Source organism: Castor canadensis, chromosome 2 (assembly GCF_047511655.1).
Source record: "Castor canadensis chromosome 2, mCasCan1.hap1v2, whole genome shotgun sequence".
Classification (NCBI taxonomy): domain Eukaryota; kingdom Metazoa; phylum Chordata; class Mammalia; order Rodentia; family Castoridae; genus Castor; species Castor canadensis.
In genome coordinates, this window is record NC_133387.1 from 54,789,356 (window position 1) to 54,805,432 (window position 16,077).

Sequence of the window (16,077 nt, forward strand, 5' to 3'; positions counted from 1 at the left end):
TGTTTCATATATTTCAAGATGGGATGACAGTGCTACATATGCTAGGAGTCATTTAAGACTGCAGCTCTTAAAAAAAAAAAAAAAAAAAAAAAACACTGTAGCTCTATAGCTCAATAAACCTGCCATCTGAGGTGTTTGTTTAATCTCTTGAGCCTGACACTTCATGGATGTGATTTATTGACTAGATTAAGTACTTTGCTCTTCTCACTGCAACAAATAAAGACAGATCTAATCCTTGCCCACAGATTTCTCCCAACATAACCAAGTAAAATATAGATCTCTCTTCTACTAACTGGAATCCACTTAAGGGCTGACCAATACAAAGATAAAAACACAGGACTTCGAACATGATTTTTCTGTGGCATTTTGATACTCAACACTAGTTCTTTACAAAATAAACATTAACTTTGCTGGGCACCATATCCTGTTGTACTGGGACTGGTCCCAAGAGCCTCATTAAGATAGTTGAGAAGCTAAAGTTTGAATTTCTTTGGTTAATACAGGTAAAAATGCTGTATTTACAATGTTCACTAACTTCTCTTTAATTTCTGTATTTTCGGAAAATGCTAGTTCAAAAAATTTACTCTCTCTGGAATGTCATGGTCATGTCTTCAGCTTTACATTTGAAAATGAGGAAGTTTATGGGCCACAAATTTTCACTTATAAAAATCGATAAAATTCCTAAACTAAGCTAATATATCTTATATCAGCAGCTCAGACTTTTTACAATTTCAAAAATTATTGAGGACCCTGAAAGAGCTTTTCTGTAGATTATATCTATTAATATTCTGTAGATACATATCTATTAATATTAATATATATCTGTATTACAAATCAAAACTAGAAAATTTCATAGTATTAGGTAAGTAAAAAATAATAACCCATTATTATAGTGACCTAAAAGCTCAGTTTTAGGGGAAAAAAAATCACCTTTTTTCTTAAATATTAGTGAGAAAAGTGGCTGTTTTATATTTTTTCAAATTCTCCAATGTCTGACTTAACGCAAGAGAACTAGATATCTGGTTTTGAATTCCGTAATTTCATATATTGTTTGAAGTCTATAAAGAAAATCTTGCCTCACACAGATACACGGTAGGAAAAGGGAGTGTTTTAATAGCCTTTGCAGATAATTGTGAATAAGCTCCCTTGATTCTAAATCAAAATTCAGTTAATAACAGTCTCTCAAAAATTAGTTGGAACATGAAATATGTAACCAAATCAATGAACTTTTAATACTATATTTAATATTAAATCCACTGCTCAGTCTTGTACTTTGAATTAATCATTTACCCATGCATGATTTTATAATTCCATGAATTGGTCATTTGGGAGGTGCATTTCATCAATGTTAACAATTTCACTAAATATTTAAAATACACTTACTAATATCAATTGACATCAATGTTACCAGAAAACCCTTTGTCAAGTTTAAGGCAGTGAATACAAACTTTCCAAAAGTCTAGTTTTTGCTTAAAAGTTTAATTTTAGCAATTGACAACAAATACTGTTTTAGCTGTTTCCTGAAATATCTTCTTCAGGAAGAAAGCTTATTTCTTTCAGTTTTAAAAAAAATGTCTACCAAATGCTTAAGTTTAAAAAACTACATGTTGTAAATTTCTTTCCAGTAAAAATAGTATAACATGAGAAATGCTTGGTTCAGCTCAATATTCAGACAACTGTGTAAGTGCCTTACTTCAGGTAACCATAATATTTCAATGTGCTACAGAAATATTCTATGCATGTTTCCCACTTGTTGTTTTCTTTCTTCTTTTTGTGGGGGGGGTGGTTAACTCAGGGCTCTATGCATTCTACCACTTGAGCCATGCCTCCAGCCCTTGTTGCTCTTGTTATTTTTGAGATAGAGCCTCACTTTTTTTTTTGTTTTATTATTCATATGTGCATACAAGGCTTGGGTCATTTCTCCCCCCTGCCCCCACCCCCTCCCTTACCACCCACTCTGTCCCCTCCCTCTCCCCCCCCACCCCCTCAATATCCAGCAGAAACTATTTTGCCCTTATCTCTAATTTTGTTGAAGAGAGAGTATAAGCAATAATAGGAAGGAACAAGTATTCCTGGTTGAGATAAGGATAGCTATACAGGGAGTTGACTCACATTAATTTCCTGTATGTGTGTGTTGCCTTCTAGGTTAATTCTTTTTGATCTAACCTTTTCTCTAGTTCCTGGTCCCCTTTTCCTATTGGCCTCAGTTGCCTTTAAGTTATCTGCTTTAGTTTCTCTGCGTTAAGGGCAACAAATGCTAGCTAATTTTTTAGGTGTCTTACCTATCCTCACACCTCCCTTGTGTGCTCTCGCTTTTATCATGTGCTCAAAGTCCAATCCCCTTGTTGTGTTTGCCCTTGATCTAATGTCCGCATATGAGGGAGAACATACGATTTTTGGTCTTTTGGGCCAGGCTAACCTCACTCAGAATGATGTTCTCCAATTCCATCCATTTACCAGCGAATGATAACATTTCGTTCTTCTTCATGGCTGCATAAAATTCCATTGTGTATAGATACCACATTTTCTTAATCCATTCGTCAGTGCTGGGGCATCTTGGCTGTTTCCATAACTTGGCTATTGTGAATAGTGCCGCAATAAACATGGGTATGCAGGTGCCTCTGGAGTAACCTGTGTCACAGTCTTTTGGGTATATCCCCAAGAGTGGTATTGCTGGATCAAATGGTAGATCAATGTTTAGTGTTTTAAGTAGCCTCCAAATTTTTTTCCAGAGTGGTTGTACTAGTTTACATTCCCACCAACAGTGTATGAGGGTTCCTTTTTCCTCGCATCCTCACCAACACCTGTTGTTGGTGGTGTTGCTAATGATGGCTATTCTAACAGGGGTGAGGTGGAATCTTAGCGTGGTTTTAATTTGCATTTCCTTTATTGCTAGAGATGGTGAGCATTTTTTCATGTGTTTTCTGGCCATTTGAATTTCTTCTTTTGAGAAAGTTCTGTTTAGTTCACTTGCCCATTTCTTTATTGGTTCATTAGTTTTGGGAGAATTTAGTTTTTTAAGTTCCCTATATATTCTGGTTATCAGTCCTTTTTCTGATGTGTAGCTGGCAAATATTTTTTCCCACTCTGTGGGTGTTCTCTTCAGTTTAGAGACCACTTCTTTTGATAAACAGAAGCTTTTTAGTTTTATGAGGTCCCATTTATCTATGCTATCTCTTAGTTGCTGTGCTGCTGGGGTTTCGTTGAGAAAGTTCTTGCCTATACCTACTAACTCCAGAGTATTCCCTACTGTTTCCTGTATCAACTTTAGAGGTTGTGGTCTGATATTAAGATCCTTGATCCACAAGCCTCACTTTTTGCCTGGGCCAGCCTAGAGTGAGACCCTCCTATTTTAGCTTCCTGCTGTAGCTGGGATGATAAGTGCGTATCACCACATCCAGCCTTTTCTGTTGAGACAGTGACTCACAAACTTTTTTTTCCCTGAGCTGGCCTGGAACTATGATCCTCCTGATCTCCATCTTCTATGTAGCTGTGATGACGAGTGTGTGCCACTGTACCCAACTATTGGATGAAATGGAGTCTCCTAAACTTTTTGCCCAGCATGGGCTCAAACCATGATCCTCCCATTCTTTGTCTCTGGAATAGCTAGGAATATAGGAATGAGCCACCACAGCCTGGATGTTTTCTTGCAAGGTCTTGCTGTGTAGCCCAAGCTGGCCTCGAGCTCACTATGGTCCTGCCTTAGCTCCCCTAATGCTGGCATTATAGGCATGTACCATTGCCTGGCCATAGTTCCCATTTTCTCATTATCATACGAAGACATACTCAAGAGCTGAGATTTAATAAAATCAATGTTTATGGCACCATCATGGAAATTCTTAGTGAAAATGGCTCTTTTTAAATACCGAGTGTATGGTATGGTGGAGAAGAACTCAATGACTGACTTGTATAGTTTGATGGCACTGCCTTGGTGTTAAGGAACCAATAGTTTTATTTACCACTGTTGCACATTAGCAGTGCAAATGTTAACACCATGAAATGAAGGTAAAACAACATACAATACCAACATGTGTTGGTATTACATACACATAGGTTTGAGATTATGAACCCTTAAAGAATTGATCTTGGTGACCTCAAGGGTTCCTCAGGACATTGCTGGAGAGCCATTGGCTTATTTAAAAAATTAGAGTAGTAGTTTTATCATTTTTCTTAAAAGGAAATATGAGTAGGTTCATACCTTCCTGCTATTCAAGAAGTAACAGTGAAGACTCAAGAGCATTCTAAAATAGCTACATGCAATAAAAAAAAAAAAAACAGGAAATAAGCCTCTGAAAGGTATTAAATTTGGTTAGGTACTTAAGCCTAACCAAAAACCAAACCACAACAACAAAAAGCATTTTTTCTTTGCAAAGAGTTCAAATTATCTTCTGTTTGTGTTAAAATGCTTATGATTAGATTATGTACATTATTATCATCGTCTTACCTTAGCTCTAGAGGAGCTGACATTTTCCATATTTTCAATGCTGCAGATACAATTCTGTGAAACTTTCCGACACGCCACTCTGATATAGTCCCAGAAGCTACGAGGACTTTCATAACCAAACCAGGTTACTTGACCTTCAGGAAATAAATTGTAATACAAAATAAAAGAAAGCTAGACTGGGAAATTGAAAATGCAAGAATAATAAAATCCTGTAAAATAAAGGGCAATATAATGCGTTATTATGGAAAGGGCACAGATACAGGTATCAAATTAAAAAGCCTTAAGTTTAGTTCTATTCTACCTTTAGTCGTGTTACTGTGAAACATTGACTTCATGGGTCTGGATCATACTTTTTCAACAATAAAACACAGCTAAATAAAATAAAAGGAATTAGACACCAAAAATATCATTCTTTTAAGTCTTTCAGACAGTGCACAGGAAACCTTCATTGTGTACAGGTTTCCTATGCACTAGTTAAAACATTCATTTAAACATCACCAGTTGAATTCTAAACCTTTTTCTACTTTGAAAAACAAAACAAAAAAAGGACTACTCTTTTCCTCTCTTCATAGGGATATTTCAAAACATGAGATGTGTGGTCTAACCTATGAGCAAATAAAATCAATTAGCATCTTATATTCAATGATAATTCATAATTTTCTAACCAACCACTCCCATTTTTAAAGCTCTCCTCTGTCATTCATTTACTGTCATCTAGTCACTAACCTATAAGAAAATATTCAGGTATTTATTTATCATCCTCATCTCTCATATTTTGGTAATTATATATTTGTTCATGACCATACCTTCTATTATATATTTAACCAGTATTAATATGTAGGACTGAGTATTAAGTCCATGGGAACCATTTTATATACTTAGTATTTTTAAGTAGAATATGAGAGACATCTTAATACTTTCTCCAGTTGCCTCTCTGGAGTGATTAGTCTTACAAAGGAAGTTGTTTAATCTTAATGTACAAAAATGTGCTTTTGTATTTCAAATATGTACGTCTTCATTTTGAAGTAATTATTGATTTGTCTCAAATATTCCCTTTCCCAGTAATGACTTCTATCCAGAAACATCAAAAAGTATTCTTGTAAGCAAGCACCACTGTGAGACCATGGTCTAGGATAACATTTGAGTAATTCCAGCTGTGGCAACAAAACTGGGCTGGTTTTTAAAAATACTCAGGCTTAACCTTGCTACATATGAAATCATCAGAATCCTTGAGGTGAGCTCACACATTGGGATTTTTTTTAATGGTTCCCCTGGCCTTTCTACTGATGTACTCATATTAATCAACCAAAAGAAATGCTAAAAATCATGACTTGGAATTCAAGACATTTTAAAAGCCTCCTCTCCTCTTCTAGTAAGCCATATGTGACCTCTTCAGTTAGTCCCACTACTGGCACAGAACCATGGGCTCACTTTTTTTGTGTGTGTGCTAAGGGTCAAACAAACCCAGGGTCTTGAGCATGCTAAGCAAGCACTCTCCCACTGAGCTATATCCCCAATCAAATTTATTCTTATAATTATTTTTCTTTTTGGAAGGCAGTACTGGAGTTTGAACTCAAGGTCTTGTGCTTGCTAGCACACGGTCTATCACTTGAGCATTGCCCTAGCCCTTTTGACTTTAGTTATTTTTCAGATAGGATCTTGTGCTTTTTGTCTGGGGCTAACCTTGGACTGACATTCTCCTATCTACATCTATGTATAGTGGGGATTATAGGTCTGTACCACCATGCCTGGATTGTTCTTTCAGATGCAGCCCTGCTAACTTTTTGTTTGGGTTGGTTTCAAACCACTATCCTCCTATCTTCACCTCCCAAGTATCTGGGATTACAGGACTGAGCTGCTGTGCCCAGATAATTACTTCCTTCATTGACTGTCTCATGTTATGTGATAAGATTACTAAGGCAGGGATTGTGTCTTACTTGTCTTTAGATCGTTCTCCAACCCTTGACACTGTATTTGGCTCACAGCAGGGAGTCAATAAATATTTGTTGAAAAGTGAATTGATAAATCAGCATAAAACAGATCATCATAATTGTAATGAGTATAAAAACTTGAAGTTTTAAAAATCCAAATAGTATCTTCTTTTGATGGCAATCTGGTATTAAGTTATCTGTATTCTAAATCACAAATATCAAATATTTTAGACAAATGTATTTACTTGTATTATATACAAACAAAAACAAAATATACAAATAAAAACAAAAGCACCTGTAAATCTTTACTCAAATAGACATGTAATTCAGTTTCTCCTTAAAAACCAAATCTTACTAACTACCAATAGAAATCTATAGGCATATTTAATTTTATAATCTTCCTTCTTCTTCTTAATCTCTCTTCATCACTTTCCTTCGTTCCCCTTCTTCTGTGAGTTAAAAAGTTTCCTGGTAGAACACCTCCACAGAGTTTGTCTTTGGGACACTTATCGAGTCATTAACTTATCAACCATCTGATGGATGGATACGGGGAGGAAGGATCACTGGGAAGTTAAGAACATGATCTTCTGAGCCAAGTGAATCTGAATTAGATTACTTTCTCGCTACGCAATTATGAGAAAATGATGTGAATGCGTCCTATTTCTCTTAATTTCTATAAATTGAGATAATGCTAGTACCTACCTATGTCTGTGAGGATTAGATGAGATCTCATATATATGCTGCAAGTAGCATGCAGCTTGGTTCATGCTGAGTACTAGGTACCTGATAATTGTTGCTACTGTTACTATTTTTTATACAACTAGGAAGGGAACCAAGTTTCCCTTATACCACAAAACAAAGTAGGAATAATATACAAAGTTAAGTTTTTCTTATTCCTTAACTTAAAATTTCTAGAGAATTTTTTAATTTATTGTACACTCAACCTTTTCCCATACCAATTATTCTAAATTTACCTCCTCAAAAATTTTCTAATTTCAGCTAATTTTCCTTGCCTTCTATTATTTGAGATAATTTTATAATTTCAGATGAGAGGTATAACTGCTAGACTTCCTCTCAAGAAATGGAATACTATATAGTGGCAGAGAAGAGAGTATACAAGAATTCTCAGTTGGCTATAAAAAAGACAGTATGCAAGCCAGGTGCTGGTGGCTCATGCCTATAATCTTAGCTTACTCAGGAGACAGAGATCAGGGCAAATAGCTCGAGAGACCCTATCTTGAAAAAACCCATCACGAAAAAGGGCTGTGGATGGCTCAAGCAGTAAGAGAGCCTGCCTAGCAAGCATGAGGCCCTGAATTCAAACCCCAGTGCTACCAAAAGGAAAAAGAAAAGGCAGTATTGGAAACAGAAGTCAGAAGTAGGCAATGAAGAGGCAATACTGTCTTAGCCAGTGACAATTACCTATGATGGGAACCCAGATAAGTAATCAAGGAAAAACACTGAGCATAGACTATCCACGACACAGAAGAATTTTCTTTGTAAGGAAATACACAGAGTCTAGCACTTTTTCACAGGACATGATTTGCTTTTCTACAATGCAATTTCAAACCTTGTTATGAGTTTCACATGGCTGAGGAAAATAATTTGTAAATTTTAAAGAAGAGCTGCCAAAACATAAAAAATATAACAAATCTCCACTTTGGAGGAAAGGAAACCAAGGTAGAGAAAAGCTAGAAATCTAGGCTTGGGCTGAACAGAAGAATGGGCTCAAAATCCTTGGAACTACTGCTATAAGTAGCTACCTTTACTACAAAGACTTTAACCTAAAGGATAACAGCAAGAATTCCCAGATTACAAACTGAGAAACTAATTCACAGGCTGGCATATCACCATGACTTGCAGGGCCTTAAATAAACTAGTGTTATCTTCATAACACTTTTATCAACTAAAAAAATTAGATGTACATATCTGTATTCCCTTCTAGTCCATGTGCAAGCAACATTTCCAAAGTGAGGGTTTTTAATTTAAGACACTGAACTTTTCACATTCAAAGAATTTGCTTTAAGAGAGGTAGTTTTCCTTGCAAGAGCCTTCAAACAAGCTTTCATGTCAATTGTCTATACATCCTCAAATTTTATTAAGTAAGTATTTTCTGCATCTACAAAAGAATTAAATTTAATTAAAAATAACAGAAGTGTTCAACTGGTTATTTCAAATATTATTACTTACATATCATTTTTACTTAAACATAGATTAAATGCTAGTGAAAGTCTATAACTAGTATTCAAAACTCAGATTAAAAAACAATGCTACAAAAAAAAAATCAATGCTACAAGGTGATAGTACTCTTAAAAATAAGTAACTACTTCCAAGATATTTTCACTTTCTCTCAAAATAACCACAAAAGCAAATCAAATAGCAAGAAACAGATTAATCTGTTATTTGAAGAAATTTTGTCCTGAAGAAGAAATATGCTGTCACTAAAAGAATTCTTTTTTTATAAGTTGCAATGAGCCCAAGTATATAACATGCTTTCACTAATAAATATTCTAGGAACTGTCACTGTTGACCAATGACAAAGTTAAATAAGCTTTTCTAAACATATTTCTATCCCATCAATCCAACTCTAGCTCATTTTAAGTACAGAAATAAGTGCCTAAAAAGTTTTTAGATTAAAAGACAATGTGCTTACTGACCACTTACATGTTGTCTTTCCCACTACACTACATCATTTTCAGCATCTAAAAACATCTTAATTTACTCTTTTTTGTTTTGTTTTGTTTCGTTTTGTTTTGTTTTGTGGTACTGGGATCTGAGCTCAGGAATTCACAGTTGCTAAGCAGTTGCTCTACAGCTTGAGCAACACCTCCAGTCCATTGTGCTCTCATTATTTTGGAGATAGGGTCTCTCTTTTTGCTGGGCTCACCTGGAACTTGACCCTCCTCTATTTTAGTCTCCTATAAAAACTGGGATGACAATCACGTGCCACCATGCCTAGTTTTTTTGTTACCATGGGGACTTGTGAAATTCTTTTGCCCAATGGCCTAGAATCGCAATCCTCCTGATCTTAGCCTCACCCTTATCTTGAGATTACAGGCGTGCACCACAGTGCCTAGCTATTGGTTGAGACAGGATCTCCTGAATTGTTGGCCAGGGCTGGCTGTGAACTGTGGTTCTCCTGATCTCAGTTTCCCAAGTAGCTAGAATCATAGCATGAGCCACCATGCCCGGCTTAAAATTACTCTTCTGTTTTAAGGGAAACGTGTGATTCACATGTTGAAATGTATCTGTATTTTGCTTATATCTTATTTTATGGCCAGAATGAGATGTTCTAAAACAAGGAACTAAATTTTCTAAAGTAGTTCCTTACTAAGCAGTGGCTAATGACACATCATTTTTCAATGATGTAATATAAATAAAAATCAATGTGTCAAATGACTTCCTGTCTCCACCTTTTGTAACAGTGCTCAGCTAAGTCCATAGTTGTTTGGTTAGTATTACAATATATTATCTATCTGGCAATATCAAAGACTATTTATTACCTTGGAACTGCTATTCATCTAGATAATTAATATAAGATAAAAGTTCCAGGAATTTCTTTTTTTTTTTTTGGAGGTACTGGGGTATGAACTAAGGGCCCTGAGGTTGCTAGGTGGGGCACTCTACCACTTGAACCACTCCCTAACCTAGGTCCCAGCACATTTTAATAAACCACAGTAAAATTTAGCAAATACTTAAAGTAAGCTGGTCACTTACAGATTTTTTTTGCAACTATGTTAATATTTAGACATTTAACTTTTAATTTTTCACTTTAAATTTTGTAGCAGCAGCCCTAAATTTCTTACCGCTAATTTATAAACGCTAGTTTAACATTCCCTACTATCTTTTTATTACACAGAGAAAATTCCCACTTTTGCAAGAGGCCAGGATATTTTTCCTTTAACCAAAGTACTATTACCAGTTGAGGTTAGCATTTAGACCAGCCAATCTAGAACATTAACTTTTATTAATTTTCTAACTAAATTCTCATATTAATAGTCTAAAAAAGAAATAAAATGAAACAATAATTTTAGTTAAACTTTAGGCTGAATCTGAAGAAGTCAGACTCTAGATTAGGTACTCAATTGTACTTATATTTCTACTTCTATATGTGACACATGGCGTACCTCAAGAAATCATTTAGCAGGGCTGGAGGTGTGGCTCAAGTGGTAGAGAATCTGCCCAGCAGGCACAAAGCCCTGAATTCAAACTCCAGTACTGTCACAAAAAAAAAAAGGACCTTTGTAAATTTTGGGGGGTTGGAGATACAGCTCAGATATCTCTGAGCTGTCTCAGAGATAGAACACCTGCCTAGAACACATGAGGTGCTTGGTTTGGGCCCAGCACCAAAAAAATAAATAAATAAAAAAGAAATCCTTTAGTCAACAGACCTTCTAAATATAATAATTATCTTTTATTGCAGACAATATTAGTTGACTGGTTAGGAATGTATTACAAACATATAAAAATATATGAAGTATATTTATTCAGATAAATATATATTATATTATATTATATATATTATAATATATATTAATATAAATATTATATTAGGTTATAATATTTATAACCTAAAAATTTAATTTTCTTAAAAAATTACGATAACCAGGTTCACCAAAATTTTAAAAATTGAATTGACCTTAATTGGCTTTTTTTATTCCTGTAATTTTACCATCTCTCCAAATAAGACTACAAAGGTTTTGAGTTTTTCCATCCACCAGCATTATTAACTTAATAATTTAAAATACTGGCAGGGTAGGCATGGCAGAGTACACCAGTAATCCCAGCACTCATGAGGCTGTGACTGGAAGGTTGTGAGTTTGAGGGAAAAAAAAAATAGTGGCAGATTGAATTAGAATAAGGAAGGTGTAATATGGAAGAGCATAAGTCAAAGTAATTGTTTAAATGATTACTTGTGGGAATTTGAATTAAGGAAATGAGAAGACACTTGTTTTCTACGTTTTCTCTTTTATCCTACTCTATTTCTTTTCTAATTAAAAATACAAAGAAAGGCTATATCATAAAAACAGAGGTCTGCCTCTAGTTTGCTGGAAATAAATAAATTTTTTTTGAATAAGTAAACAAACATATTCATTCTCAATGAAACTAAGAAAGAAACTAAGAAATATATTCCTACTAATGGTTCAAGAGTGGCAAAAAAGCAGTTATTGTTGATAGCACCCATCTGTTTTATGGAGTGACCAGAAAATTCACACAGCTTCTCTGAGCCTCATTTTCATGTCATCAAATATTATTATATAGTACTTACAAAATTGAGGAAATAATATATAGACCTTATATCAATATGAGTTACAATAAAACATGACACAAAAATGCAGGTATAATAAAATTTAGTGATTAAAACCAGGGAACTCAATAGAAATATACAGGGTCATATGGGAGAATAGAGTATTACATTGTGTGGCGTTAGAATGAGATTTCAATTTTAAGAATTAACATAAGAATACTTGTGCCTTCAGAATTAAAAAAAAAATATTCTGAAAGTACTGCAAAACCCATGCAATGTACTATAAAAGATCACTTTAAACAGCCCTGCCTAGTAAATCAGTTCCATGCTTCCTTAACAAGCTCAAGTGGCAGCATACATCACCAGCACAGAGTACCTTGAAGAAGTACCTGTAGATGAGCCAGCTATCTGTAACTTTGGCAATCTGCTAGTAAGGTTTTTTTTGTTGTTGTTGTTGTTTGTTTGTTTGTTTTTTGGGTTTTGTTTTTGTTTTTTTGGTACTGGGGTTAGAACTTAGGGCTTCATGCTTACTACACAGGGGCTCTATCACTTGAGCTACCCCTCCAGCCTGCCACTAAGTTTGTAATTCCAAACTGAATAGTTCAAATAACATGGCTACCCATAATCTTGAAACAGTTAACACTACTTTTACCCAATAAATAATCAACTCAATTAGGATGAATAAGCTACAACCAGCAAGTAAATCAAGCTGGTTGGTTGTAGTTGCTCTACTATTTTCACCTACATTATTCTTTGCAAATATAATAAACTGATAATGGTAATAGATGACACAATGAGCAGAGCTTAACTGAATTTTCTCATTTTGCAATTCAGAATTTATAAAGATGGTTAAGAAAAATTACTCACTTTTGAACTATAGATCAAGGATTTTAGCTTTAAAAATAAGTACTCATTTTTAAGTTAATTTTTTGATAAGTTATAAAGAAATATGTTTTAAAAGAGCAGTATCCCTTTATTGCCTAAAAAGTATTACAGTTTGCTTTTTTTCCTGAATGATGACAACAGCATTTTGACATCAAGTAAAATACTCATCAGTTTAACCAATTCCTTCTCTATAGAAAATACTGTTTAATTTGCCACAGCTTCCAATTACTGTTTAACAATCACCATTGGAAAAGTACTGTAAATTTTTGCTAATATATATGGAAAAATTCCAATTCTCCAAAATCACATTCCCAAAAAATGACATTTCCTTCTCTCCATATGACATGGTCCCACACCTCTCCTTAACAGTTAGATCCTTTATAAAACCAAATAACAAATACAGTAAATAATGATGCATGGAAAACGAAAGGAAGAAGATCTATAGTCACACATCTGTCTTCCTACCTCCATTGTAACATTTTAATGAATATTAATGGAGGAGAATCAGTTGATTTTTCATGGTTGGTTATGAATTTTTACTGACAGCCCCAACAATAAGAAAACATGAGACAGTGAAACATTTATTGTATCTGGAATATTTTTCAGGTAAAATTTAAATATTTAGCATAGTTGCTCCCCCTCAAATAGTAATAAGTTAATGACAAAGTTCACATTATTTTAAAGTGACCCAAGGCTTGTAGAAAGGGTTCTCATTTATTGTTGAATTTTAAACCTTTTGTTATAAAATTTATAACGTTAAATGAAAGTGAAACAGTACTTTACCACTAAGCAGATTACAAAAATTGAGATAAGATCAAATAAACCAGCTTCAAAGTACTCTATTCAATAACAAAATTCGTTCAATCACACCACATATAGTTATATTAGGTGTTTAGGTAATTTCTGATACTTCAGCTAAAAGAAGAATCTATTATGGATATGCTATAAAAGAATGCTTAATCATACTTAAGATAAAGTATTTCCTGATCCCAAAAGTATGTAATTAAAAAAAAAGAAATGCAACTTCATAATCTTCATTAATACTGAAATTAACTCTCGTATAGAAAAGATTACTCATCACTGCTTTAAACAAATGAATTTACCTTGGTGATAGGGCTAAATGTGATTCCTAATTCATGAATATGATTATTCCTCCATATTTTTTAATTGGCCCTATTTCACCTTTAGCTTTCTATTCTTTATCTTTGATGATTGAACCACATTATGATGGCTGATGCAATTCAATAAATGCTAACAATTATGCAAAAGGTGAACTTTTGATTTTGCTGTATTTAATATAAAATTCTGTTGCGGTGTATTATTTTTTCTAGTAAAGCTGCAGATAGATGCCTCAATTTTTAATTGTGCCTAGACGGATTATTGAAAGGACTCCTAGAGAATTATTTATAAATTCATTGCCACTTATAAGGCAAATTTTAAAAGTATGCATAAGTTATCATATAGTAATCCAGGCTTTTCACAAGCTTTCTCTTTAAATTGGCAATATGAGATAAAACATATTCTTTTTACTAATAAGAATGCAAGTTCTTATCTAAAATTTTCAATCTTCAACCTTTATTTATATGTGAGAAAATGCAATATGTGTTGCAATTCACTTAACAAAAAACAGTATCTTCTTTTCTATGTGGTCATTGTTCATTAAGTATTGAGTTCTAAAATTAAAATGTAATATTATATATAACTTTTCTTAAACTTTTAAAAGGCTGCTTTAAAATGTCATTATATGTAGATAATAGATATGTTAGAAATAAAGACACTTGTTCATTGATTTAATAATTTAAAAATATTGAATACCTAAATTATGCAAATATTAAGTATAAAATCATGATGACTTTAAAAGAAAGAAATGCAGTAAGAAATTTAATAAAAATATTAGATGACATGAAAATTGGCTAAGCTAACTTAAATGGTGACTACTGTTAATGGGCAGAAATACTTTCCATAAAGTTAAAATATTTGAATTCATAGATAATAAGGGCAATAAAAGAACAATGTGCTCATGTGAAATACCATGGCAAAACCCCTTTGAACAATTAATATACACTTAAAAGATGAAGAACGGGAATCTAAAACAGGTCACATATGTGAGTAGGCACCAGTGGGAAGGTGAAGAGGAGTGAATACAGTTGATGTACTTTGCATACTTGTGTGAATATAGAAGAATTTGGGTAAGAAGGATGAGGAAGTATTATGGAGGGGGTGAATCCAATCAAGGTACACTGTAAGCACATACAGAAATGTCACAATGAAATCCCCATCCCACTAATAAAAATGTTTACAAAACAATTCTAAATTATCACATATATTTGAACAACGGAGTCATCTCAGTTTCTTATAAAGCTTCAAGAACACCGTAAGAACTCCTTAAAATTTTGAGTGAAAATATAGTGTATATGCAAACAAAAAAACAGGCATTCCAAATTCAAGCATACTTCAGTCAACACTTACTCATGGTATATGTTACAAAGAGAAAATGATACATTAGAATGTGTACTTAGCACTAGACCTCTGCTAAAGTATTTTTCTTAAGGAAAGTGGATAATGATACCACAAATATAGAACAACTCATTGAAATTAGACAATTAGAGAAATGTAGGAACTCAAATTACGAGTTTCCAAAAATGTATAAAATACCCTAAATTGTGCAATCTTTTCTCTGATCTATAAAATTAGAAATATTTATTTCCTTTAAGTGAACAGCAGTAGAGCAACAAAGAAAAACTGTTAATGAATCTATTTTGGTAATGAATGAATTTTGTTAATGAAAACTGTTAATGAACAAAATTTACAAGAAAGAATTTCCATAATTAAAAATAAGATGTGACTTGATACTGTAAGTTGCTGTATGCTAATTTAAAAAAATTACAAGGTCAAACTGAAAATGTCACATTATTTTTCTGGTAAAACTCAAAATGCTACAAACAAACATGAAGTACCATCAGAGACCATCAATTCATGTTAAAACCAAGAAACTGGATTTCCTCATAGAATAAAAAATTCTTTAACTCTCTCATATATTTTAAAAAGACGTTAAAAATATCTCAGGCAAATTTGTCAATAGTAGAATTTAAGTCTTTTCATAATATTTTCTTCTATGGAGTACTCCCTTCTCAGAAATCAAATGTAAATTTTGAATCATTTAATTTGGAGGGGTTTGAAAGTGAAGTTCCTGTAGAATAAACCTGAAAATTTCCCAAGTACAATAGTTTAAAACATCAACAAACCTTCCATAAATAAGTAAATTTTAAACAAAGGAATTAAAATGACCTCTTGAGAAGTTTGATCTGGTTATAAAATATAAAGACCATCTGTCTATATCTCCTAATAAATATATATACTTAAGGTATTTTTCTCAGTTTTCACCCAGAAATGCCAATAGCAAACATAACTAAGAGCACTACAATAATCATATGACTCAAACAGAAGCAACTACTAAGCATGTAGGAGTTCTGTTTTAGAATTTTAGATATTCAACATTATCAAACATTATAAACAAATTTATAAACAGAATGAAATACTTCTTATATACGAAAAATATTTCAGATGTT

General features: G+C 33.4%; 2 protein-coding genes across 5 annotated transcripts in view; one reads left to right on the plus strand and one right to left on the minus strand.

Annotated features, from left to right (window-relative positions):
• Rundc3b (RUN domain containing 3B) overlaps positions 1–16,077 on the minus strand; it is a 201,850-nt gene that overhangs the window by 103,233 nt on the left and 82,540 nt on the right. For all 4 annotated transcript variants that reach the window (XM_074064842.1, XM_074064840.1, XM_074064839.1 and 1 more), the window contains exon 3: positions 4,445–4,578. In XM_074064842.1, the coding sequence (XP_073920943.1) occupies positions 4,445–4,474 (30 nt within the window). In that variant the 5' untranslated portion in view covers positions 4,475–4,578. The remainder of the gene's footprint in view (positions 1–4,444; positions 4,579–16,077) is intronic.
• Positions 1–16,077, plus strand: part of Abcb1 (ATP binding cassette subfamily B member 1) — a 186,632-nt gene that overhangs the window by 5,803 nt on the left and 164,752 nt on the right. The window lies entirely within an intron of this gene.